The sequence below is a fragment of the Abramis brama genome, assembly GCF_963993115.1.
Source record: "Abramis brama genome assembly, chromosome: 1".
In the NCBI taxonomy this organism is placed as follows: domain Eukaryota; kingdom Metazoa; phylum Chordata; class Actinopteri; order Cypriniformes; family Leuciscidae; genus Abramis; species Abramis brama.
Genome location: NC_139963.1, coordinates 30,476,326 through 30,503,932, shown reverse-complemented (window position 1 = coordinate 30,503,932; position 27,607 = coordinate 30,476,326). Strand labels below are relative to the sequence as shown.

Sequence of the window (27,607 nt, the reverse complement as noted above, 5' to 3'; positions counted from 1 at the left end):
ATGTTGTAGTTCATCATACTCACCTGAAAAATAGGAAAAGAAAAACTGAACGGCAATTATTTTTTAAAAAATATTTTAATGCACCATTAATAAAGGGTCCAACGCATTAATACAAGAGAAATATTGCAAATAATATTAAAACTTTAAATCAAATTAAAACAAAAAAACAAAAACAAAACTGAATGATAGGTATGTACAATTATTTTCTTGCAATGGGAAGTAGGAAAAGGATGAACATATTTACAGACTAGAACCAGTGTGTTTCTACGAGAAACAAACACCTCTACAATATTTACATGTAATTCTTTTTAACTTTTTTGTCCTTTTTTTATGGTTACACTTCAGTGGATCAGTTTTTACTGAAAGACTGCAATAAATCTACATATTTTACAGGTCTTCCTCTCAAAGGAACAGAGTGCTGGCAAGGCCCTCGGACAAAGTGGGTGGGTGGGGGAGAAGAAGCAAATAAGTAATGTGAACACGTCAAATTATGGCAGAGCAGAGAGAGACAGATGACCAGTAATAGGAAAGGAAGGAACAGGAGGAACAGACATCCGTTTTAGCAACTCTTTGCACATCTTTCAGGGGACTTAGGACATCAATTTTGTGTTCAAATATGCACACGCAAACTCTGATCTTTCAACTCTTAGAAAATGCGCACTGTGTGTGTATATATACATATTTGTGCAAGCATGTTCTTCTTAGCAGAGAGGAGTTACTAGCCCCAAAGCAGAGTGCTTTATCTCAAAACATATACCCCATTCATTTTTTAGTGGTCCACTAAAATATCAATGGCAAAAGAAAATCCAATGAATAATTCCATCCTTCTGCTAAAATATCAATGTGCGTTTATCTCAGCACACCAAAAAGACGACCACGTCTGTCCTGTCCTTATATTGCTAAAAACTATTGATGAAAGGGGTTATGACTTCATGTAAGGGGTGTTTTAAAATGATGGGAGGTACATATTAACCTCTATAATAACGGTGTTGTAACAACTCATTTATGAAAATAAAATAGCAATGTACAATGTAACTTACAATACTATATAATTTTTAAAGTTATAGAATACCAGCATGTCATGCTGGAAAAGGGGACATTTTGAATTAAGATCGGTTCAGCTCAGAGGAAGTTTTGAAAAGAAATGTGCGTCAAAACAGCTTCATATTAAAATAATCTGACCTAAATGAATGACATGAAAGGACAGGCATCAGAAAAGGGATGATAATAAATAAACTAAAATTAATACTCTCTCTCACAACAGGGGTGCAGCATTACACAAGTCTTAAATCCATGTCTTTAGGTAGGTCTTCAAAAGTTGCCCTTGAAAAAAAAGACCCAGCACTTTAAGGGTGCCACTGTAATGTGCTGTGCAGAAGTGAGCGGAATATGTGTGTGTGTGTGTGTGCGCAGCCGATTAATAGCGGTATTTCAAAGCATAGACCTTGGTAAAAACAACACCACCAGACACAGCTGCAACAGGAGGAACGAAATTAGATAAGGGCCTGGGACAGGAGAGAAAACAACCTTCACAGATGGAACTCAGGGTGTTGCGGCAGTGCTGAGATCCCAATGACCCTGGACTAAACATCTCGACACTGTGTCTGTATAGAAGCTTTTTAAAGAGTCTGACCAAACGTTCTCCCTTCACACACCAACTATGTTTTTGTGCGCTCTGAGAAAAATAGCTTGTGGGCCAGGAAAGCTGATTGGCAAGTCTTGTATTGGGGAAGGACTGGGAAACTTTTAGTTGAGGGTTCCTCTGCAGTTCTCCGTGCCGCACAGACATGGGATTTTGTTCTCTTCAATGGGAAACTTGTAATCATACGTGATCTCCTCGTTCACACCGATAGGCTGCTTGGAGTATATGACGATCTTCTTCTGGGACTCAATGGTAATCACTTTGGCATAGCAGTTGGGCTGTGAGAGAGAAGTACATGAAATCATGGATAAATATGGGTTTCTTGAATTACGTTCCTTCACACAGGAGATCTTGACATTTTTTTAATGTTCTGTTTCTGAGAGTTTGTTCCACTGCATAGCTCTTTGGGGTATGTGTTAAACAAAATCTATGAGCTCATTTTGGGTTGCCGGAGGGGATGATCACCATGGTGCAAACACAAATTCCATTGACAGATGGAGCAAGAAAAAAAACATGCATTTTTATTGGCTTTTACAGACTACGTAAAGACCAGATGCAACTTTAAGCAAGTCTTATCAAGCAATGAATAAGCAAATCCAGTGACTGCATGGCAACAGATAAGATAGGGGACAAAAATCTGCTAATCTGGAAGACCACCTGTAAACATTTATAACGGTGTGAAAGACACTTGGGACAGTCAACAGAATTATTACTGGCACAAAAGTTTATCATTTGTATGCGTTTTTAAAAGGTACACTTACACTATGTAACTTTTATTTTGTTCAAAATTAATTTAAATGAGTCAATCCTTCATTCAAAACGTGTTTTTGTCTTACCCTCATTCACTATGGTAAGCCTATTATAAGAATTTTAGACTATTTTAGACCTGTCAGGATGGTTTTCGTGGGAAATTGCATAAATACGTCACTCGCCCGTGCGTGTCTCGTCATATCCGTAAATAGAGAAAAGTTGCTCCAGCAACTTTGATGCATGTATGGTGTGGGAGTGACATAGGTTAGTTGTCACAACGGGCGAGAAAGATTGACATGGAGCATGCTAAATCTGGAGCCTTCGAGAATCAACATTGGCTTGGCTTATATGTAGCTCTCTAACAGAGTTATTGTGAAGGGTCATTTCATTATGGTTGTTGCAGCGCTGTGCTGGAATTTATTTTCAAGGCAGTACCATGTCTATTAATGGGTAAAGCTGGTGGGGTGAATTAATTGGATTGTAAAAAAAATAAAAAAATAAAAAAAGTATTGTCAGCTGAAAGTAGCATGATGTGGCAGGTTATTCTGCCAAGGCAATTGTTACATAACACAAAGTTCAACAATTGTTTCTTACAGGAGGGGCTTTAAATATATTGCTACAATGGGCCTTAGAAATGCTACCAGTTTCATTTCCACGCAGTAGGAGCCTCCCCAGCAGTGCCCCTCTGCTCATTCGTGAATGCAACAAAGCTTGATAGGTCATATTTTATTAACTATGTCATGTCTGACTACTTTAAAGGGGTGCAGTGATTCACACATTCACATGTTATAGTTCATACTCACCTGAAAAATAGGAAAAGAAAAACTGAACGGCAATTATTTTTTTAAAAATATTTTAATGCACCATTAATAAAGGGTCCAACGCATTAATACAAGAGAAATATTGCAAATAATATTAAAACTTTAAATCAAATTAAAAGAAAACAAAACAAAAAACAAAAACGGAAAAGAACGGAAGGATATGAAATGTCGTGAAGCGGCACGGAGATGGTGTTTTTATCACTCAACAAGTGAGTAACGTATTAAATTGAACACATAAATTGTCATATGTAGCTCTCTAACAGAGTTATTGTGAAGGGTCATTTCATTATGGTTGTTGCAGCGCTGTGCTGGAATTTATTTTCAAGGCAGTACCATGTCTATTAATGGGTAAAGCTACAGAAACGTCTTCAGCCAGTCAGCTTAAGATCCTTTCCATCTAAGCTGGTTATTTCTCTTAAGCCTAGTAGTGAAGGTTTCATGCAGAGTAGGATAATCTCCCTTTCTTTTGCTAGTTATGAGAAAGAACCATATTCATCCGCACAGTCACGCAAGGCCGAAACAACCAAAACAATGTTCTTCTGCAAAATGCATGCATTTTTGTTTTTTATTTGCAAGAGTGCCAAAACTTGCATAGTGAACCTTTAAGTCTTGCCAAATTAAACACTCGAATGATTTTAAACCATTCAAGTACATGACAATGAGAAAAAGAACTCAATTCCGTACTTGTGTGCTGTCAGATAGTTTTCTGTGCAGACAACAGAAGCGTGTGTGCAGAAAGCCACCTCTGAAACCGTGAAAATAATGAATTGAGTTCTTTTTCTTGCACTTGAACAAGCAAATACACACAAAATTGTCAAAATGCAAGTCTTGAGCATTCTTGTAAACACAGTTGGTTATGTCTTAAGTGAATGTAAACAGTTGAGAAAGAAAACACATGCACATCAATATTGGATCTGTGCATTAGGTCTTAAAGTGACAGCAGCCTAATACTGCTCTGCTGCCTGTGTCCTTAATGTTAATCAAAAAACAAAAGACGATGTGAAAATCACTCACTGCTCGACTAAATAATCTGTATCTGAATACTACCAAGTTTACCTTCCTGAAAAACTTAAAGCACTGTTTATTTCATTTGCATCTTTGGTCTATTGTATTTATTTGCGCTACGGTTTGTATTTGTTTATTTGTTCTCATTTAATTTTTGATTGTTCACTTGTCTTTAATAATGTTTTAACTATATTAGTTAGGCTGGTATCTAAATTTTACCCACTGGCCCTTAAATAATCCTTAGCATTGAAACCTGCATAATCTTAGTTAACATGGTTATTATAGAGCTTCTTCAATTTAATGCTATATTAATGGTTGGTCTATTTAAATGTACTCCAAAAACAAGTATCTATTCACATTGGGAGTGGCAGCAATATGTTTATCAGAGGTCATGTGGTACTTGAGATATATGGATATGTATGCGTCACTAGGAGGGTACTTACCGTGCAACAGTGGTTAATAAACCGAGCCAAGTTGCCACACTTGGTGGCATCAATGATAGTGTCATGGTCGACACGGAATAAGTAGCTGCTCCCGATGCCTTCCTGAGCATATCGTTTCTCTCTATTATCAGCCACCATCTACAATTGAAGCAATAAACACATAATCTATTAACACCAATTCCTCAACAAGCACGTATTCCTCAAGAAGAACCAAACTCACTTCCTAGTATAAATAATTTTTCATTTTCAATTCATAGCTGTTAGTTATACTTCAGCTAGAAGGCTCACCTGTCTGATATTCTGTCCCACATATTCAATGACCATCTCATCTGCAGCAATGGGTTCCATGGCAAACAAGCCCCATTCATGGATTCGGCTGCGGCCAAACCTCAGCTTCTTCTTACGGAACTGCAAGCAGAATTCAATCATAAATTTGATGTAAAGATACGATAGACTATGATTACAGGCACAAGAATATTTTATGTACATTAACTAGGATTTAGCCATATACAGATTGAGTTAACTCGATTAAGAAAATATTTTGGTTATATATATTCTAATTAAGACAGATGCCTGTATTACTCAGAACTTTGAATCACATGCAGATCTTTTAAGGCCCCGATATACTTCGAAATCGAAGAATGAACTGATGTGATGACATTTTGAACAAAATCAAGCCAAAATTGAAGATTGTTAGAAGTTCGTTTTGGGAGTTTGAAACTGCATGTTAAAGCAAACTTTCCAGAAAAGCTCGCTACGGCTGGTAAACACCTTTGTATTACCATTGGTCCCCGGCAATTACGTAAGAACATTTACAAGTGAAATGAGACACTGACACTGTTTTTCATGTTTATTATGGTAAAGCTGCTTGATTTTAAGCTATATATATATATATATATATATATATATAGGAATCAATGTATTAATCAATATTATTCCTTCTAAATATCACATGAGTTGAATGACTTCTCTAGGCTTGTGAGATTTTACTTTGTTATAGAAGTTACCAGTGTGATTACAGAAATGTTCTTTTCATGTATTCTCTAATGTCTGTATTTGATATGAATGCAGTAACAGTGCTTGCTCATTTAGCCCGGCTTCCAGAAATGAAATATGGAAAGATGTTTTGTTTGAGAAAGGTCTTCAACATGTGTCAATTCATACATCTGTTTTTCTAGGGTACTCTGACAACTATGGTCACAGGGGTCAATGAAGTCTATAGTTTAAGCGACCATCTCTTTGTTAAAGCCTTGCTTTCCAGTTAGACTAAAGTGTAGGAGATATGGTAATGGAGATATGCTTCAATCTATCTGTATACATGTGGAAAATTACTATGTTTATCTATTTCTTAGCCAATCAGAAACGGCAACCTGAAGCAAGGACGACCCATTAAAAATAAGTATTAATTTCTTTAGAAAAAAATCATCTTACTGACTGATTGTACAGGAATGACATGAGGGTGATTAAATGATGACAGACCGAACAATTACCACGTAAAATTTCTGGGCAAGAGCATTCCTATCTGTCCAAACATCAATCTACAGACTTTTTCCAAAACAGGCGGCCAGAAATAGACATTTTTTCCTAGTAACCACTTGATAAATGGACTGGGAAATGCTTTTTACAACAGAAAGCACATAAATCCAGCTAGTTGATTATAATCTTGCTTCCCAGTGAAAAATAACATCATCAAAGACCCATAGGATCCTTTGTGAGAAGTACCTCCATATCTGCTATACAATAAACCAACAATGTCCGCCCTTTCAAAAACATACAGAGCGCATTCATTAACTCTTTCCTCAAGAACATGCAATACAGGAGGTCCTAAGATAAGAAATGCTTTTAAAGGAACACCTTTTAACTTTGAACACATGAACTCGATGTCAAAGAGCTTACAGAGCATTACAACAGCCAAAACCTCTGATAAGGAGCCCGTCAGGGTCAACGGCACAGTAGTCAGCAGACTTTATAAAGCTGTTTGGATGGTATGAATTATTCTACAAAGGGTACAAACAGACCTACCCGGTGAACCTACCCGGCTAGATGCCATCCATTATACGCGCATTACACTTACTGTATGTCAAACATTTAATAGAATGCTATGAATTATGCACTGAAAAACTAAAGGGAGTTTCTGGAATAGAAGGAGCGGCGAGGTCATTGTAATCAAAGTGTTGATAGTATGATCAAGGTCATGGTCGTGTCAACGAACTAAAGAACTTTACCTTCAGCTGGTTCAGTTTCAGCAGGTCTGAGTCCATCACTGCTTGAGTGCCGATAGCACTGAGGAGACGCCGCTGCTCGGAGCGCCTTTCAGACAGCAGACGATTCGAGCCCTGTGACGGACAGAGAGAGTGAGTGAAAGCTGGTCAGATGGATACAAGCTACTGACCCAAACTGTCTACCATACTCATGCTGAACAAAGAAATTAGTGATTTAGTCAAAAGTGTATTTGCGTTAGCACAACTACAATACATACATTTAAATCTAAAATGTCTTCACACAACAAAACCCCCTAAAAAAAACATGATTAAGGCTTTATTACAAGTTCAACACACATCTGAGTTGTTAAAACAAAGTGAACCTACTGCAGTATCATAGTCCCCAACTTCCTGCACAGTCACTGGCTGGTCTAGCTCAAGGTAGACGTCTTTTTCCTTGCGGCTGATGGCATAGTAGCCTTCACTGCGAGCACAGCCAGTGACATGCTCTCTTAGCTGCCCATCTGCTGTCTTCTTCTTCCGACGGGGGTTCGGGATGTTGGTGAGTGCAGGCAAGAGGTTAAGGGGCAAAACTTGAGCAAAATCAACTGAGAAGGCAGTATCAGAGTTCCCCTTTCCCTTACTCCCTTTACTAGGAATTTACACTTCTAGCAAACTCAAATGTGGTATAGTTGTACTGCTAATTCTGTTGGCTGCTGTATGGCCAATAAAAGCATCTGACTTTGCTTGTATAAACTATACATTTTTGTTCTTAGGCAGCTGTAAGGATATTGGTATGAGGGACCCAGTGTGTGTCATTGAGCCAGTCGGTGCCATGGTCATCTTGCAGCAGTTTTTCGTAGGTGCTCTTCAGGAGTCTCAAATCTTCCTGGTCCAGACCAGTGTTCCAGATGTCATATAGGATGGTCATCTGCTCAAACTCGCTGCGGTTCTTGTAAGAGGGACGGAGTATAGGATCTGCCACGGGCACGTGTTTGGGCCGCCGCTGAGTCGAAGGGGTCAAGCCGGCTTCCTGAAGAAAAAGTCGTTCGCTCTTTCTAACCTCTTCCTTTTCAAACTCCAGCGATCTCTCTAAACCAAATTCAGAGTCTCCCGAGTCAGAGCTGGAGCTGGAAAGCTCACCAGACTCCAACTGCTCCACATCCACATCTTCTTCGAAATCCTGACAACAGAGTATGTTAGGAAAATGTTAGGAAACAGATCCACACAAAAGGGGGAGAATATGGGGGACATTCGGCCACTATTTGGCAAACTTATCAGTATTACCCAACAATGCAACAATGCAGAACAGTGGAAAGCAGTTCAAATTCTGGGGGTTTATAGGACAAACCGTTATATCGCAACAGCCTGAAACATGGTGAAATTATTGTAACAGTTACATCCTAACAAAGCTAAGTGCCTTTAAACTAGGATGTAGAACATTTAGAAAATATGTATGCAAACTACGCAAGATGTTGCAAAGTTCTTCATACAAGGACTAATGTTGAAACTAGTAGGCACCTTTTCAAGCTTCAAGCCATTTCAATTAAAAATTAGTTAAGTTACCCATTAAGAAATAGTTACATCACAAGCAAACAAACAAAACGTGCATAAACATACATGCACATCAAACTATTATTGTTGTTTCGCAATCAGAGCAGCATTTATCTGGCTCAAAAACAATGGGAGCATCTATTTGCAGGGGGCGGTTACACTAGTTTATGCTGGGCACAGTTGCGCCTGGTTGTAGTATTAGTTGGTGCAACAGGTGTAAATATTTATCAGAAGGCTGGATGTAGCTAAACCCAGCAAAGAGCTTGTTATTACGAGTCGGGAAGTCGTGTTTAGGAGCTCGTCTCATTCGAGTGCTTTGTCATCAGAAAGAACAGGAATCATGGAGGTCTTGCCTATTTTTTGTGGAAATCTTATTAAAGTCAAAATTATATATAGCATCCCATTCCTTGACAACCATATAAACATTCACTGCGCAGCAAGAATTACCTACATTTTATCCAGGCCTATTGAAAACTGTTTGATTGTTTCAGTTCGATGTATCAGCTGTTAATGCAATACAATGCGACTAAAACAAACTGAATGTAAAAAAGTATATGCTACATATAATAGGGATGTGCAAAACTAGTTGACTAAATACTGCTGCTGCAGGTCGACTCCGGCCTTGTTTACACTGCAGGTCTTGATGCCCAATTCTGATTTGTTACCTTTATCCGATTTTTTTGACCGTCCGTTTACACGTTCTTTCAAATGTGACCCATATCCGATTCATGTGTTTACACTTGCCATACTATCTGAAACATTGCGCATACTTAAAGGGTTAAATTCTCTTGCACAGATGGACGAACGTGAAATATGCTTGATACTAGCTCTGCGATATAAGCAAAGTTCGCCAAACATCACCATGATTTTGAGGCGGAGGAGGACGAAGTGCCACCATAGCAGCGTGCGCATATGCTTCAGTTATTGTGTGTGAGAGATCTCAGGACTGGCAAGAGCATATTCTGTTTAAATATTGGCTTTAACGAGGAGCAGTGGGTCAAAAATTTTAGGATGAGCAAGCCAACCTTTGATATGTTGTGTCAATGTTTGTCCACATTCCTCTCCTACGACAACACGTTTCATCCCTTGGCAGAAGCGCGTCGGGGTTTCTCTCGTCATTAAACTGCGGAGACGTTGCCTAATGCCTCAGAAAATCCGATCTGCCTGTTTACATGACAGTCACATTGGCACATATCGGATTTATTTCCACATATGAATGAGGCCTGAGGCGTTTTGTTCCTGTTTACACTGTCATAGAACACATCCGATCTGTGTCACATGAGCAAAAAATCGGAATTGGGTCAAATTTCACTGACAGTGTAAACGAGGCCTTAGAGCAGGGATGGGCAACTTCGGTCCTGGAGGGCCACTGTCCTACAGAGTTTAGCTTAACCCTGAAAAAATCACCTGCCTGTAATTTTCTAGTAATCCTGAGGACCTTGATTAGCTTGTTCAGGTGTGTTTGATTAGGGTTGAAGCTAAACTCTGTAGGACAGTGGCCCTCCAGGACCGAAGTTGCCCATCCCTGCCTTAGAGGTACTAGTCATTTACACGTCAAGCTTTTCTTGCGATTTTGACGCCCGTCATGTGTACATACTTTTCACACCCGAGAGGTGTTCAAACCTGGTTGCCGTGGTAACAAATAACAATACCTTAACGTGCTGACTTATGTGGACTAACATTTCTTTGAGGAAATCTATTTATAATATGCTATTAGGTTTGAACTTATTGGTCCTGCCTATTGATTCAGTTGATTTGAATAAACATATATGTAACTGCTAACGTTGCTTAAGAGTTTAAGTTTAACATACAATGATATACAAGGCAAGCACATCACATGTATCTGACCTATTTTTAGTGGCATTCAGTATGGGATCTGTCTGTGCATAGATAAATAAGTCTATTTCAAATGGATAGCATATACAGACTGTCTCTGGGGGCAGGGTTAGACTAGTCGACTGAACGGTTGCAAAATCCCATTTAAACGTTAATGAAATTAACGAGGGTTGCACACATCCATAATATATAAAGAGGTTGTATATATAGTAGTAGTTTGTAGCTGGAAAGGTTTTAATGTGTCTAGCACAATCCTCACACGACAATTACAGTAACTGATGTTTAAATGTTAATTCTCACTCAAGTTCTGTAATGAGAACCAAACATAATCACAAACCTCTAACTTCCGCTTCCTCTGTTTCTTAATCTGTTTCTCCTTCTGTTTCTTAGAGATCTGGAGTTCCTCATTTTCTTTGTCCTTCCTACTTCTCTTCTTGCTCTTCGCTTTCCCCCTCTCTTCAATCTCCATCTCTTTGCTAATTGATCCTTTCCTCTTGTATGGTGGGCCGAGACTCTTGGTCTGTTTCTCAGCCGCGTCCCTGGCTTCGCACAGCAGGCCCAAACCGGAAAGATCCTCGTACAGCTCCGGAGCTTCTCCCCTGGCGGCAAGAGCTTCCCCAATGACCTCTTCGGGTGCTTCCTGAACACCGTGCTGGTTGAGGTCTGCAGGAAGCAGGACGGTGGGGTCCTGTTTCGTCCTCTTTTGTGGAGATGTGAGGTGTGGAGGCGCAAGAGTTTTAGAATAGTTGTGCTCCTGCAGGACAAACAGACCCTCTGGATCCAGGAGTGGTTGACGTGGGTGTGGGGCAAAGAAGTCGCCCTCTTCCTCCTCCAGCTTGTGCTCCTCTGCCTCATCTGAGGTCTCAGTTTCTTCTGAGTCGATATCTGCCTCCGGGTCCATCTTCAGCGCCACATCGGCCAGCACAGACAGGTCAGGCTTAGGGGCAGAGGCCAGCTGCAGCAGGCTGGACACTCCCAGCTGCTCCCTGAGTTTCAGCCGCTGCTCCAGCTCCTCTTCATCCTCCTCCTCCACAGCGGGATGCAGATGAGGGCCAGAAACTGATTGGCTGAGTGTCCGAGGGCGGCCGCGTATGCGACCCTTTTGTGTGGTTGGAACAGGGACGGGGTCCTCATAGGCCATTTTGACCAAGGAGGCATGGTCCAGCGGGAGGTTCTGGACCGTGAGACAGACGGGCACAGGGGGTGTTCTAGGGGAGTCTTTGCCACGTTTAGAGGAGTTTTTGGCAGTGGGAGTTTGTGGAGATGGAGGGGTACCTGGACTCCTTTTGGGCTCATCAGGCCGCAGGGAACGCACTGGTGGAGGGACAGTAAGAACAGCGGAAGGGGAAGCAGGGGAAGTCAGGGCATTACTTTCGCTGGGACGAGAAGCAAATGGAAGGAGCATTGGGGTGGGTTTGGAGGCGACGGGTGGAGCAGCTGCTGTGGGTGTGCTTCCGGGAGAAGTGGAAGTAGGAATGTCTGAAGCTTGTGAGACAGGAGTGGGAGATGGAGAGGGAGCAGAAGATGACAGAATGGGGGGCTTGACCTCACTTTCTTCCATTGAGAAAGAAACTGTCTTGCGCCGTTTCTTGAGTGGGGGTAGGAGGAGGATAGGGGAAGAAGGCCGGGGATATGGAGATGAAGGCACAGCTGTAGGCGTTTTCTCTTCTTCTGGTAGTTAAAGAAAGAAATAATAAAGTGAACACAAAACTTTATATTTTTGAAAATAAAAATCAGGAGTTTCAAACTATTATACATTTGCTCATTAAAGGGATAGTGCACCAAACTGTTTTTAATTCTATCATACTTTACTCACTCTCATGTCGTTCCAAACCTGTATTGACTTGAACAATAATGTTGTTAACTTTTTCCATCCTTGTTCAAAACATCTTTTGTGTTCAGCAGAAGAAAGTCATACAGATATGGAATGACATGAGGATGAATAAATGCTGACATAATTTATTCTATAACTTTAATTCCCTAAAAAACAAAGTGATCTTTAACTGACCAAGTTTGACCTCCGCAGCAGTAACTGATGATTGGTCAATGCTGGCTTTGTCCCTGTAAAAAACAGACATGAGTCATGTCAACTTATCGGTCCACCGACACGACACTCTTCATTGCAACGGTTCTCACAGAGGGACATACCTTTCACCCTTTTCTTTGTCCATAGCTACACTGTCCATTGTAGACTCGTCCATTGTATCCAATGATTCGCTCTCTGCAGCCTGCTCACCTTCCTCTTCATCTTCCTCATCAGAGGAGGAAGACGATGCCGAGGAGGATGATGATGAGCTCTCAGAAGAAGAGGAAGAAACGCTCTCATCATCACTGTCTGCACTAAAGGCTTCATCTGAGAAACATGAGCAATAGAGAAAATAGTTGGAAATCAAAAAACATTGCTCTACAAGATATGATCAGATATACATATAAAAGCCTAAAATTGTTGTGATAATGTGCACATAGCAACAAGAGCCAAAATGAATGAGCACAGTATGAAAGAAAAACCAGGCGGCTTCATACCTTCTGACTCATCCACTTTGTCACTGTCTTCATCCTCCTCCTAAACATAAAACATGAGGAGTCACCAGTCACAATAATGACAATACCATGTCTGAACTCATCCGATTGAAATTCCTCCACAGCACTTGAAGAAAAGAAGAAATGCTGCCATCTAGCCATTATTTAATGAAAAAACAAACAAGTAGAACAGAATATATTCTGCAAAAAAGGGAGAAATTCTTTCATTTTTAAAACCAAAGGTTTACAATGGCAATGCTCTCAGTAAAAAGCTAAATAACTATTGACCTAGATAGCCTTTTTTGCCTTCATGGGCATCCCACAATGTATAGTGACACTATATGGGAGAAAAAAATAATTCACATCAAATACTGAAGACATGATACTCTCTTTCATAAATATATACAGTAAATAAATATTGATCTGTCAGTCAAGAACAGTTAGGTATTCAAATATCTACTTAATCTATCTAAACTATCTAAAGAGATTAATCTAATTGTAATGTATGTTATGTATTTCTGCATTAAAATTATTAGAACAGATCAAAATATTACCATTATGATATTCAATTTGTTTTTTACATAAAATATGAATTTCTCAATTTATAAGGTTGTTCAGATACGTTGGTTCAATTCAATTTAGAACAGATTTGTTATGGTTAATTAAAACTATTAAAAAAAAAGTATAAATCTGAAAATAAAATATAAATTAGACAAAAAACTTAAAAAATGGAAATGTTGCCCTGGAAACTAACTAAAAAAATAAGTTTAGTAAAAACTAAAACTGAAGCTAAATAGAAATATATAAAACTAACAAAAAAATACAAAAAGCACATAACACTACTAAAACTAAAATTAAAATGAAACCTGAAAATTTTCTAAATAAAGCTAATTCAAAAATAATAATAAAAATACTACAATAATATTTTAATTATATTAAAATAACACTGATTTAGAATGATTCACCAGGAGATCAGAAGTCAGTAAATTGACAGAGCACATGAGCTCTGTGAGACGTTCGCAGAACCCAGCTCAAGTGAAGAGGAGACTTGCCAACTTTTAACCAACAACAACTGCTGTGTGCTTGGCTAAAAGCATGCATTTTAAAAACATAATGAGCCTCTGCAATTCTCTGGTGCAGGCCATGTGAGTGGCATTCTTTGCATAATGCTCAAGTTGTAATGAAGTAATGGAACGCTCTAAACCAGCCTGTGTCCACTACTACACACAAAAAGGACAGATTTAATGACATACAAACCAACCTTCTCAGAGGAACCATCTGACGTTTCTTCTCCCTCGCTGTCTAGGTCGTATGGCTTACGCGCCTTGGCTCTGCTCCTCCTCCTGGCTGCTCCTCTGTCTGCCACACGCCTCTCCTCTGTTCTTCCTGTAGCAGTGTCTGCAGATTTCCCCTGATAGGAGTCTGAAAGAGAGAGAGAGAAAGATAGTACATAGAAAGGAAGTATATATATATATATATATATATATATATATATATATATATATATATATATATATATATATATATATATATATATATATATATATACACACACACATAGAGAGAGAGAGGTTATAAAAGTATAATATCGTAAACGTCAAAAAGAGAATTTCTGTGAGTTATGCAAGCTCTAAAACAGCATGAGGACCATACCTTCATCTTCCTCATCGGCTGGAGTGGAAGGCCTGACCTTCAGCTCATCACCCTCGACAAGCTCCTGAGGCTCCTTCCTCTTAACCTGAAGAACACATTCCTTGTTAGTAACATCATTTTATATAGGATTATTTTCAAATCAAGGTAATGAAGTGTGCCTGCCTTGTTAAAACCATTCAATTTTAAGTATGGTTAAGTATCTGCTTCAGTCAGGCAGGATGTATTGATTGTTGTTTCCTGGTCCAAGTGGTCTGTTCCACTACTCCGTCTCAACAGACGTTTTTGAGTACTATTCATTTATAGCATACCTTTAAGCTAAGATTTTAAAAACTCAGGGTGTACACTACAGTCTCTGGGCTCACAGCGTCCCGGACACCAATATTTTAACAATTCAGAAAAGATTAATCACTGACTAGCCAACAGAGATTTTGCTATGGATATAAAGGCTAAGATTATGATTTTTTGATCAGTATGTATTAGCGGTGTAACAATACCCTCATGTCACGATCCGATACATATCACAATACTGAACTCACAATACAATATTATTGCGATACTTCAAGACATAAAAAAGTTAGGAAGATGAAGAGGAAGGTGAGCAGGCTGCAGAGAGCGAGTTATTGGATACAACTGTTGATTAAAATGCTAAATTTGATTTTACATTGTGGGTGGAAATGAATAGGCTTAGACTTGGTGCTGGTATCCCAATGCACAGGACAATTGTGACACCAGAATAAAAATATTTATGATTCTGAAGCTGAAAATACAGAATCATTTTAGACAAATATGTTTGCACTCTGTCACTGACTAGATATATTTAAAATAATGTAGGCCACTTTTTATTGGTAACATAAGGACCCACAAATATTCCCCCATTGCATTATTATAAATTTTTTTCAACATCATATATAGTAGTTTAATGTAGTACCGACACTAAAACTCTGTAAACTTTTTTTTTTTTTTCCTCACACAGCAATTTTCATTTTGGGTTAATTATACACAATATATATTGTCATTATCCATGATACATTTTGATGCATTTTTGTATTGCGATATATTGTTACAACATATATTGTTACACCCCTAGTATATACTAGTATTATTTGTCATTTGCTTTTGTGATTGATAAAGCATTTGGACCGTGGTGATGTCAGACTTAACTGGATATTGGCAGCTGAATCGGTATCAGGAAATAAATGTGACATTTTCAAATGTTTTTGGTATTACTTAAAATAACCCAACAAGAATTTTTTGTTTTTGTCAGCCTACCTATAAAATAATGTTCTCTGTTGTTTGCAAATATGGATCCGATTTGAGCTTCGGTTGATTTTATTAAACATTTGTCCTTTTACAGACTGTATGCAACCATGTGAGTTGTATTTGAATCAAAACTATGACCATGAGGAGAGAATTATTAGTATATGTCTGCACTATTTCTGTCAAATGGACGATTATGAATAATAATTTACGTAAATTAGCCCTAGAAAACCTACAATGTTTTTCTTTAACATGTATTGGAGGTAATTTGTTTTGTGTGGATAATATATTCATTCATTTTAACATGGTGATTATATAAGGGGTAAGGACTGGTTCAAGACCAATTTGAAAGTTCCATTTAACGGCCACTAGGGACTAGGGAGTGAAATTCAATGAATATCAGATGTATGCGAATATAAGAGACAGTGGAAAGGCAATTTAATTTTTAGATGTTTAAGAGGTGGTAAAGTCAGGCACCTTAAAAGAAGGCAAGCGCAAGGCTCCCCGCAAGGAGAAACCCTCCATGCCTCCACTCTTGGCCCAGTCTACCAGAGACATAAGTGGCTCTCGAGGTCGGTTGCTGGTCTTCTCATCCTTCTTGTCTTCCTCGCGCACCACCGCAACTCCCCGCATGGCTGTCTGGAATGGCTGTGCAGACGAGAGCAAGAGGGGGCATGGTTGAAGAACAATGTAGGTCATTCAAAACAAATGTGAAGAAAACTCTCTGATGTTACCTTAGCTTTTCTTTCCTTGCGGTCCCACCACTCATCAAAGGTGCCAAAGGCGACGTTCTCCACCATCTTGCGGTTCAGGTCCCTCTGCATGATGTTCTTCATCTCCTCAATCAAAGCTGCCAGTACCTGCTGCACTACGGCCTCGCAGGGGTTGTGGCCCATTATGGCCATCTGGTCACCTGCCGCTGCGTACAGCTCTCCATCCACACCAGGCACTGTGCCGAAGCCAGGTGGAGGATAGTGGGAAGGAAACTGCTGGGGTGGTAAGTGAGGAGGCCAGGGGCTGTGGGGAGGAGGGATGGCATGATGATGCGGAAGCTGGGCGGCGTGAGGGTCCGGGTAGGCGTACGGTAAGTGAGGAGGGATGTAGCGGTGGTCCTGGTCGTAGTGGGAGGCAACATTCCCATCTTGGTCCATGTATGGGTGGTGCGGATGTACATGTGGAGGGGGAATTGAATGGAGGTGATATGACGGGGGATATTCAGAGGCAGGCGGGACTTCTCCAGGTGGTGCCGTAGTGCTGTTGGAGGAGGCCATTCGCATCTGGTGGAGACGACTGAGCATGTGCGTCTGCATCTGGAATGACATGGGCACTCCACCACAATACTGGCTCATGAGCTCCATGGAGCTGGCATAGTCGTACATATGGTGCGGCAGCGGAGGAGGGTACTCCGGGTGCAGCTCCATGTGAGGAAGCGGAGGAGGTATGCCAGGTGGCGGAGGTGGCTGCAGGGAGAAGCCGGGCAGAGGTGGGGGAGGGAGGTGGGGAGGGTAAGACGGGATGGGCAGAGGTGGCATGGTGGCGCTGAAGTGCTGGCTGGTGTCAGGATTGGGGCTTGCAGAGGGGTCTGGAGTTTGTGAGGGGAGGGCAGATTGCGAGGAGGTGGCTGGTGAAGAGGACGAAGAGGCAGCGGGGTGGGGTGTCGCTGTGGTGATGGCATTGTCATCTTCATCGGATATTTCCATATCCTCCCCAGAGGAGTGAGGAGAAGGCTGAGGAGAAGAGATTGTGAAGATTACAGTTTAAACACTGTGTGGGAGGAGGACATTTTCAAACTTGAATCAAATGTATTGGTGCACCGAAACTGAGAAATAATACTCAGACACTGCGCAAAGGAACATGCCAGAGATAACGAGAGCACAAAAAAAGAGCAAAAGCATGTCAGTTTCACTTCTGTTAGCTCACTGGTTCATTTACAGCATGTCAGAATTACTATAGTTATAAAAATAAAATGTCAGCAGCTTCAACAGATAAAAGGATAGTTCAACAAAATGTTTAATTCTTTATTTACTCACGTTCATGTTATTCTAAACCCATTAGACTTTTGTTCATCTTTGGAACACAAATGAAGATATTTTTAAATATCGACGATACTCAAACAAGAACGGCTGAGCTTCCTTTTAACATATTTGTTGCATATTTGTCAAAGGCTGTATGACAAATCTAAGAAAAATAAGTAAAAAAACTCGAAACAGTTTTTTGGCCTCTGGAGATGAAACGACTAGGCTACTACAATATTTAGCCCAGTGTTCGGCTAGTAAACCACACTTCTGCTGTGGTTTAACCCGTCGACTTATTGTTGGGCAACTTCAACCAGTTGAGATCCACATCACAATATAATCAATGCTACCTGTTTCTTAGTTCATTGTACTGACTCAATATTTTCCTGCTATCAAAAAAAAAGAAGCTCATAGATCCATAATCCATCCAAATGTAACTGGGGGTACTCACCTGTGTCTCTCCATTGTATGTGGGTGGGGTATGTGGAGCCCTGTGTGTATCAGAGGTTGTGTGCTCCTCCTGAGGTGGCGGCATTTGGCCCTGAAGAGACTCGGACACTAAACCGTGCATGGCAGGAGTGGAGGAGGCCACCTCTGGAGGAGTTTTCCTGCCTTCACTTACTCCACCACCTTGCCTCTTGCTCCTGCTGCGACGTCCATCTTTCTCACCTCTCCTCCTCTGTTGGCCTCCCTCCGTCTCTCCTTGTCTCTTGTGACTAGGCCGTTCTCCATTCTCCTCTCTGAGTTTGTTCCCCCCTCCATCTGTGTTCTCGTCTGTTTTTCCTCTCTCTTTGTCCTCCTTCTCATCGTCCTCATCATCTGAGGCAAGAAAGGAAAACTTGGCCTTTTGTTCCTTCAGCAACATCTCAATACGTGAGTCCAAGCTGCTGCTGTGGTGCATGAACGGCAGGCTCTCATTAGTGGAGTCTGGTTCCGGGGAGGAGTCACGTTGTGGAGGAGGTGGAGAGAGGGATGCTGTGGAAGAGGGGAGGTGGTGAGGCAGGGAGGTTGAAGACGGGGAGGTGGAGGACGACGGTACGGAGGCGTGGGGAGGCGAGGAGGTCGGAGGCGGATGGGGTGGTGTGCTGGGATGCCGTTTAGGTTTGGTCCACTGTTCTTCTCGGATGGGACTGTCCTGGCCGAAATCAAGAGAGCCAAGGGTTTCGGCCACAGCGGCCGCGATGACAGAGGCCGGCGGGAGGGGAGGAGGTGGAGGCGGCGGCGCCAGGGGTGTGTGGTGAGAATGAGCACGGTAGTCATTGTCCATACTACCTCCCATTGCAAAACCCCTCTCGCCAGCACCTTGCTGAGGATGAAAGGCCGGTGAGGGTTCCAGCCGGGAGGAGGAGGGTGTGTCGTAGGGGGACAGGTCTTTAGATGACGAGTATCCTCCATAAGAGGAGGTGGCAGAGGGAGGGGAGAGGCTGTTGGATGAGTTGTGGCTGGAGTTTGAGTGGCCTCCGTAACGCGGATCAGAGCTGTTATAGTCTCCTTCTCTGTCTCGCTCCCATTCACGGTCTCTGCTACTCCTCCGCCGACTCGACCCACCTCCACTGCTGCTGTGGTGGTTGTGGGAGTGATGGTGGTTGCGGTGCCTTCCGTGATCTCCTGAGCGGGAGCCTGAACTGTCCCGTCGGTACCCCCTGCCGTCTCTGTCCTCTCGCCGGTCGGGATGATGCGAGTGGTGCGAATGGTAGGATTTAGAGGTGGACGAAGAGTTAGTATCCTGTTGATAGTGGTAAGAGGAACGACGGGAGCTTATCCCGCCTCCATAGCGCCCTCCTGAGTCTCTCTCTCGATCCCTGTCCCTGTGACCCCTATCTCTGTCTCTCTCTCTGTCAGACAGAGGAGATGGCTCAAACTGAGGCCCTGGAGGCGGCATGGGTGGATGTAGCGGCATGTGCATCCCTGAACCTCCAACATTGGGATACGGATAGGGAGGTTCATTAGGTCTGAAAGGTGCAGATGAAGGATATCCCGGCCGACCCCTGTGGAACACGGAGGGTTCTTGTGGAGGTGGAGCATGTAGGTCATCATGAAAGCGAGGGGGCTTGAATCCTGATGATGAAGAGACCGCTGAAGAGGAGCAGGAGGAAGATGGAAGCATATCCTGCTGGGGATAACTCTGAGTGCTGGTATATCCACCATGCCTGAAAGAAAAAAAAGAGGGGATGTTTTTGTTCAATTTGCTAAAGAAGCTTAACCAAGGAAATATTCCTTTTAAATGTAAATTAGGCACCAACCTGCCCACAGAGTAGCCTGAGTCCTGGGAGAAAGGGGTCCCAGAGCGAGGGGTATAAGGGGTGCCCCCACCCTGTGAAGAAGCAGAGGAACCCGGTGTATAGGGTCCCCCCATTGAGGATGGAGGGGTATCTAGGCGCTGTTCTCCAAACCCAGTTTCCACAGAACAGGGGGTGGTGCTGCCAGAGTTGAGAGGCGCAGCAGCAGCAGGAGCTGCCGTCTGGTCTGTGGAGAGCCTCCGTCGGATATCAGACGACTAATAAAAGAAGACAAGAAATAACAGCATTTAGAGAGGATAAAAAAACATTTTTTTTATTTTTATTTATCCTTTATTTTACCAGGATAATCCCATTGAGATATAAAATCTCTTCTTCCAGGAAGTCCTGGCAGCACAAAAAGTTTCACATAAACAACAAACATACAACATCAGAATCTTACATAAAATTGTATCCAGCACTCATAAAATAACAACAAAAGCTACTTAACAAAACATGCACACATTTCCTTTAAATTGTTCAGTAAGAGATTTTTAGTAAGAGAGGGGAGTGTTTCTATCATTATTATACTCTGCCAGTATTATTATTCCATAACCAGGGAGCATAGGAAGAGAAGGCGGTTTTACCAAGCTCTGAACGTACTCTAGGAACCTTTAAAAGCAATTTAGCACTAGATCTAGTGCTGTAATTACAGGTGTAATAAGGTAAAAGACGACAGATATAAATTGGTAATTTGCCTAACAATGCCTTAGCAATCAACATGTGTATTTTTCTCCTTTGAAACAAAGAAGTCCAACCCACCAATTCATACAAGGTACAATGATGAGTGCGTGAAGAGGCACTCGTCACAAAGCGTAAGGCAGCACGGTATACACAATCTAACTTTTTTAGAGAAGATGAACTTGCATGCATATAAATCACATCACCGTAATCTAATACGGAGAGGAAACAACTTTGAATAATTATCTTTCTTGCTTCAAAAGGAAAACATTTCTTTAAACGAAAGAGGAAACCGAGTTGTATCCCACAACCTATGCCATTGATATGAATAGAAAATAAAATTGGTGCTAAACCAGAACCCTGTGGGACACCTTTTTTAATTGTTTTTCTGCTGAAATAAAATGTTCAACTGAGACACACTGAGTTCTTTCGGATAAGTAATTATTAAACCAATTTAGAACTGTTTCACTAAAACCCACACAACTAAGTCTCTGCAACAGTAGTTTGTGATCTACAGAATCAAACGCTTTGGAGAGATCTACAAATAAACTGCACAATGCTGTTTACTATCCATACATTTAATAATATCATTTGTGACCAGCATGGCTCCTGTTATAGTACTGGGACCTGATCTAAAGCCTGATTGAAATTCATTTAAAATTTTATCTTCCATTATAAACTGTTTTACTTGATCATTTATAAAAGATTCAAATACTTTTGCCATCACCGACAATCTTGAAATCGGACGGTAATTATTCATCTCAGATGGATCACCACCTATTAACAAAGGTAGAATCATAGCCGATTTCCATGCACGGGGAATAACATTTGAATTTAAACTTAAATTTAAAATCAAAGTGATGGGCTCTGTTATAAGATCTGCAGCAATTTTTAAAAAGTAAGGCTTTACCACAAATTGATTGGGTCAACTTCCAGAAATTAGTCGGATTGTTCAAATTTTCATTCATCATATTTATGTAATAGTCACATTTAGATTTTTTTACCAATTTTGTACAATTATTTCTTATTGTCCTATAATTTACCCAGTCCATATTATTATTTGTTTTCTTTGCTTTAGCCCATGCATCATCTCTATTTTTTATAAAGAAGATACTGACTCATTAAACCAGGGATTATCTCTACTTCTTACTCTAAACCTTTTAAAAGGTGCATGTTTGGCACATATAGTCAAAAAAGTACATTTAAAATACTCCCATGCTATATCAACATCGGGTATCTGTGAAACAACATATAAATCACTTTTAGAAATATCTTGCAGAAAGGCTTGATTGTTAAAATGTTTAAATTGTCGTTTTAAGATAAAACGTGGTTTACTCTTTGGAATCCTGCAATTCCTTACACATACTATTGCACAGTGATCATTAACATCATTACAAAAAAACTCCAACCGCAGAGAATCTATGAGGAGCATTAGCTAAAATAACATCAAGTAACGTGGATTTAACTAGATCTTTATGATTTAACCAGATGGGTAAATTTATCAATTGATCCAAACAAAGAGAGTCCCAAACCAATCCCAGTTTAAATCCCTGAGTAAAATCAGCTCTGATTTAGTCCAGTTATGGAGAAGGTCCGTAAGTGAAGTAATAGCTTCACTTAAAGCCGAAGGGGGACGATAACATCCAACAACGATGATATCTGGACCATTTAAAAAAAGAAGTAATTTAATTGCTAAAAGTTCAAAACGGTTTGGTTTGCTGATGGATAATATACAAGTGCAGTTTAGCTTAGACTTAATATAAACTGAAACTCCACCACCTTTTTTTGTTCGATCCGATCTAAAAACATTATATCCCTCAATATGTATCATAGTACTGGGAATTGACTTATTTAACCATGTCTCCGATAAAACAATAATGTCAGAGTTCGCTGAATCAGCCCATATTCTTCTTAAGTCTATTTTGTTTACCAGACTGCGTACATTGAGGTGAAAAAGACGCAAACCATTACTAGACTTGAACTCAGCAGGAGTTTGAAATAAAAATTAGTGATGCATATTATCGGTTATTGTTAAATGTATTGGTTGATATTGTCCATATGTGATTTTTACATTTATGATATTCACTGTCATTTAACACAAACAAAAGTCAAAATTCTTTAAAAACACTATTAATCAATCTCAAAATGATATTTCAGACTGCAATTGTTTGTAGTGTTTTACTTTTCACTTACGTTACTGAGCAAATGTGATCAAAAGTGACAAAAGACATTTATAATGTTACAAAAGATTTTTATTTAAAATAAATGCTGTTCTTTTGAATTTTCTATACAAAGAATCCTGGAAAAAATGAATCACAGGTTCCACAGAAATATTAAGTAGCACAACCGTTTTCAAATACACCGAAGAAGCGATCTTTCCTATCTTCTGCAGAAACCGTTTTCCTCTGCACTGTATTTGGAAACTCTCAAGAATGCACTGTAAGAGGCCCGATAGCTCTTTGTCTTTCACACATTTTGTGGTTCACCCATGACCATGATAATAACACAGGCATGGGTATTTGAGTGACTGTAATGTGTAGAATAAACTACAAGCCAACTTCAATCCAATGAAGGCCACTGCGCTTCAAGGACTCCAAGAAATTTTGGCTGGTAACCGCACACAGTGGCATCACTTATGGGAAAGCAAAGCATTCTTTCCAGTGTAGCTGAGCTAAGATTTGTTTGTGTACTCACCGTATCCGGCTGTGTTGGGGCTGGGGGCTGAAATTTCTCTGTGAGAGCTTTGCCTCCAGTCGGCACTGTCTGAGGGGTGTATGAGCCACTCACTATCAAGTCATAGTACTTCATCCTCTGTTGGCCTAGAAAAACATGCACACAATTTGAAAGTTTCATATTTTCATGAAATGACGAGATGGAAGGATATAAACAAGCATTATTCTAAAATGTGTTTTGACATTTCTATGCAAACAGGAATGCACACACTACAATTTTATGTAAATACTTGTACAATAAATAAAACTAAAATCAAACATTTTAAATGCTACAAATAAATTCTTCTCTGAGATCAGAACGCAAACAAAATAAGTAACATAATATAAACAACAGCTTTAGAAAGGAGCACGAGTTTGTCCAAGTTGTCGGGGATGAGTGAGCTCCGTGACTTGCTCACAATGTAGCCGGCCTTTGAGAAAATGCACTCCGATGGAGAGGATGTGGAAGCTAAGTTAGAAATTTCGTGCAGTAAACGGGGTAATAATTTAGCTTCCACACTCCGCATGAACACATGGATATGGCCTAATATTAGCGCAGATTTAACTAGGTTATCGTTAACATTAGAGCAAGCAGCCATGTAAAGTGGCGAACATTAGGCTACTACATACATATTTTAAATGATAAGTTTGAGGTCACATGTCACCTTTTTGTGGTCATTCTTTACCGTCGAAATGTTCCCACACTTTGGATTTTCTGCCCGACATATTACCGCATGGACCAGCCGTGTTAACGATCTGTCACTGCATGACTTCGCCAAATCCTTGGAGTTTTTTCTTCGACTACCCGACTAATTAAAATTGAGTCTACCAAGCCTCTTCTCATTGACTAACGTTTAGTCGACTATTAGGGAGCAGCCCTAATTTTAAGTGAGCATTAGATGACAGAAAAGGTAATCTAAATGTAAAAAGGGGGGAAATGAGTATGCAGAATTAAATATCCAATATTGATCGATACCAATAAGTAAAAATATTTTTTTTATATCCCCTGATAACCAATATATTTTGAATCAATACTGGCAAGAGACACAACACATTGTTTTACTATCAATGTTTTTCAAATTTACTCAACATCTAAATAGACACTTCTAATTCAGCTCAAACTTGTATATTTTATACAATATTAATGCTTGTCAATTATTTTTGCAAATAGACTATTTTCTTCTAAGATAAGAATTTTCAAAGACTCGATTCAAACAAACTGAAACCTGGTAACCACAATGTAATAAGCCAGTCATTTCTTCTACATTTTAGTAAGCAGACGATATATACAACCGTCCAAAACTAAAACAAAAATACTGTAAAATATAATTAATTTAAAAGAATGATTTTCTATTCTAATATATTTAAAAATATTATTTATTCCTGTGATGGAAAAGCTGACTTTTCAGCATCATTACTCTTCAGTGTCACATGATCATTCAGAAATCATTGAAATGTGCTGATTTGATGCTCAAAAAACTATTATTATTATAAATGCTGAAAACAGTCATGCTGCTTAACATTTTCGTGGAAACCGGGATTCATATAAAGTTCAAAAGAACAGCATTTATTAAAAAAATCTTTTGTAACATTATAAATGGCTTAACTGTCACTTCTAATCAATTGATTGTATTTTTTGCTAAATAAAAGTATTAATTTAATTCGAAACAAAACAAGTAAATCTTACTGACCTCAAACTGTTGAACGGTAGCATATATAGAAAGTACTTACAGAATATTAATGATCAAAGACAATAATTTAAAGAGAGAGACGCACCTTTGATATCCAGCTGGACATGGACAATGTTTCCCATGACAGAAGTGTTGTGCAGGTGTTTGACAGTGTCTTTGGCCCCTCTAGTGCTGGTGAAGAGGACGCGGGCCAAGCCCAAGTGCTTCCGGGTCTTGGGATGAAACAGAATCTCCATTTCCTCAACCTCACCAAACTTGGCGCACATCTCCGCCAGGAACGGCTCCTTGATGTTATCATTCAACCTTGCAAATGTCACTTCCTTAAGTGGTATAGGGCCTACGTAATACTCATCCAACTATGACAAAAAAAAGGGAAATTAATAAATGTGTTAGCATGCAGAATACAAAAAAAAGACAACAAACAAGAACAAAGAGCTCACCAGAAAAGAAGCACGATACATTGAAATGTTAAAAAGAAAAGCATACCTTAAATTTGGGCACTGGCAGCGACAGCTCAGTGTGTCTAGACCAGATTCTGCGGGGTCTTGGATCACGCAAGTCCCCCACAGGTGGGAATCCTGAATCCTAAAAATAGGCAGAACACACAATCTTTACATAATCAAATATCCATACACAAAATGTAAATATATTTATATATATTTATATATATATATATATATATATATATATATATATATATATATATATACACATTTTATTTTTTAATGAACAAGCCAGTTAAAAGAGAGAATTATAGGCTGACTCCTTGCTCTGTTTTCTTTTGGTTAGAAGTACATATGCATGTCCATACCGGTACACTAAAGTGAATCCCATCATATCTGTAGATTTTCTGAGCAACCCGTCGGAGAGCAGGGTCTTGTACAAGCTTATAGCTCTTCCATTGCAGACTGAGAGTTCGCTGAGTGTCCGCCCCGCTGTCCGGATCCATGCTATCACTGCAGAGACAGAGAGGAGACTGAGATGTTGTGCAGATGCTCACATCACTCAATGACTCATGTTGAAGTCGCAGCGAGAAGAGCTTTTCACTTAAGGCTCATTTACTTCACCAGGCAACCAATCTGACCGTGTCCACATGCAGAACAGCCATTAACACTTTCATCTTGAAGACTTGACAGTGTAATCATTAGAACAATAACAGCAAACAATGGAAAAAAGCAACATATTATACAGTTGCACATGAAAAGTTTTTACTTTCTTTAAAAAAACAAACACAAAGAGGCCTCTATTTAGGGAGCTATAATTCATTGTCACCTCTTTATTATGACATTCTCTAATATTTTGTTTTCAACCTGACAAGCTGATCTGACATCCCTTATATACGAGTTAAAATGTCACATTTATCATATATTAAAGTGTAGGAAATATAAATACGACTTACTGCTGCCTATTACACAGTAATAAGCAAGAAGCAGTGCGGTTATAATGTAAAATGCATTATCTGACATATCGACTAGCAACAACAACAAGCTAACATAATAAACACTGAAGCTGCTAGCTGCTCACAGCGCGAGCAAGCTAAAGTTCAACTTAAAAATTATGTGTCAGGGCAAATGCCAATTACTTATAGCAAACGAATCGACACAAATTTCCGATACCAAAATGAATTATTCTTACACGGTGTCCCAAAACACTCACACAACGGAGAGCGCGTCTTGAGGAGGTTTGCCCGCTCCGACAACCGCTAGCTCGCTACAGCTAGGCCTGTATCGGACGGGGAAAAACAGACAATCCTTAGTTAAAATCTAGCTCCGTTTTGATGTGTGCGCCCTAAATCTGATGTAAAACGGTGTCGCTTGTATTCCGGTGCAATATCGATGCGACAAAATTCTTTAAATTCCGCCAGAAAATTAAATGTACTATAAAAGAATAACATAATACAGTAAGCGGCCATCGCGTAACTAACCTGAGAGCCTCGCCTGCTCGCCATCAGTCACTAGAAATATTTAGCCGTTGCATTGGCACTCGTACTTTCCACATAATTCACGACTATGTGGCTTTGCTATACATTATTTATTCAATTATGTTAAAATATATTGTGACTATATGTTTTCATGCAAAGTAAACCTGTAATATACAATAACATGAAGCTATTTTCTGCTTTTACTTTTCTTCGATCACCTCAAAATAATTCTGACCGTTGTCAGCGTAACTTCTTTGTGGCGAATCTGCTTTTTCGTTTCATTTTACGTCATCGAGGTACGAACTTGATACAGCTGCGTGGCTCTGCGTGCACTTAAAGGGTTCTGCTTTACATGGTGTAAGACAATCGCACAAGTTCATAACAATGTTTACTTTGATAAATAGTTAAACCGACATATTTAGAAGTTGGGAGCAGATGATAAATTATGAGCTATGAACAGAAATAATGTCCTCACAAATACTAAAACTGAGGTTTTTCGAGACAAATGAACGGCAAAATAATATACATTAATTAAATAATTAATGATAATTATTTAAATAATCACAACGTATCTTATATTCCTAAAGAATTCTTAAATCGCACAAACAAGGCAAAGAAATAAATATTTTT

The 27,607-nt window shown here is 39.9% G+C and overlaps 1 protein-coding gene across 3 annotated transcripts; it reads right to left on the bottom strand.

The window, feature by feature from the left end:
• Nucleotides 1-56: 56 nt before the first annotated feature.
• On the bottom strand, nt 57-26,999 carry setd1a (SET domain containing 1A, histone lysine methyltransferase). Of its 3 annotated transcripts, none has more exons than XM_084128226.1 (21): nt 26,981-26,999; nt 25,868-26,012; nt 25,543-25,641; nt 25,142-25,412; nt 23,349-23,473; nt 19,941-20,194; nt 18,149-19,847; nt 16,417-17,409; nt 16,160-16,330; nt 14,426-14,510; nt 14,034-14,194; nt 12,776-12,815; nt 12,401-12,605; nt 12,261-12,313; nt 10,590-11,923; nt 7,655-8,045; nt 7,250-7,428; nt 6,887-6,997; nt 4,950-5,069; nt 4,662-4,799; nt 57-1,920 (listed from the first exon to the last, which is right to left on the bottom strand). In XM_084128226.1, exons 2-21 carry the CDS (start codon nt 26,003-26,005, stop codon nt 1,747-1,749), a joined length of 6,741 nt encoding a protein of 2,246 aa, XP_083984352.1. In that variant the 5' UTR covers nt 26,006-26,012; nt 26,981-26,999; the 3' UTR covers nt 57-1,746. The 3 variants fall into 3 exon arrangements, with proteins under 3 accessions (XP_083984352.1, XP_083984354.1, XP_083984353.1); XM_084128228.1 differs by having other exon boundaries at nt 10,590-11,920; XM_084128227.1 differs by lacking the exon at nt 26,981-26,999 and adding an exon at nt 26,692-26,720.
• Between the last annotated feature and the right edge of the window lie 608 nt (nt 27,000-27,607).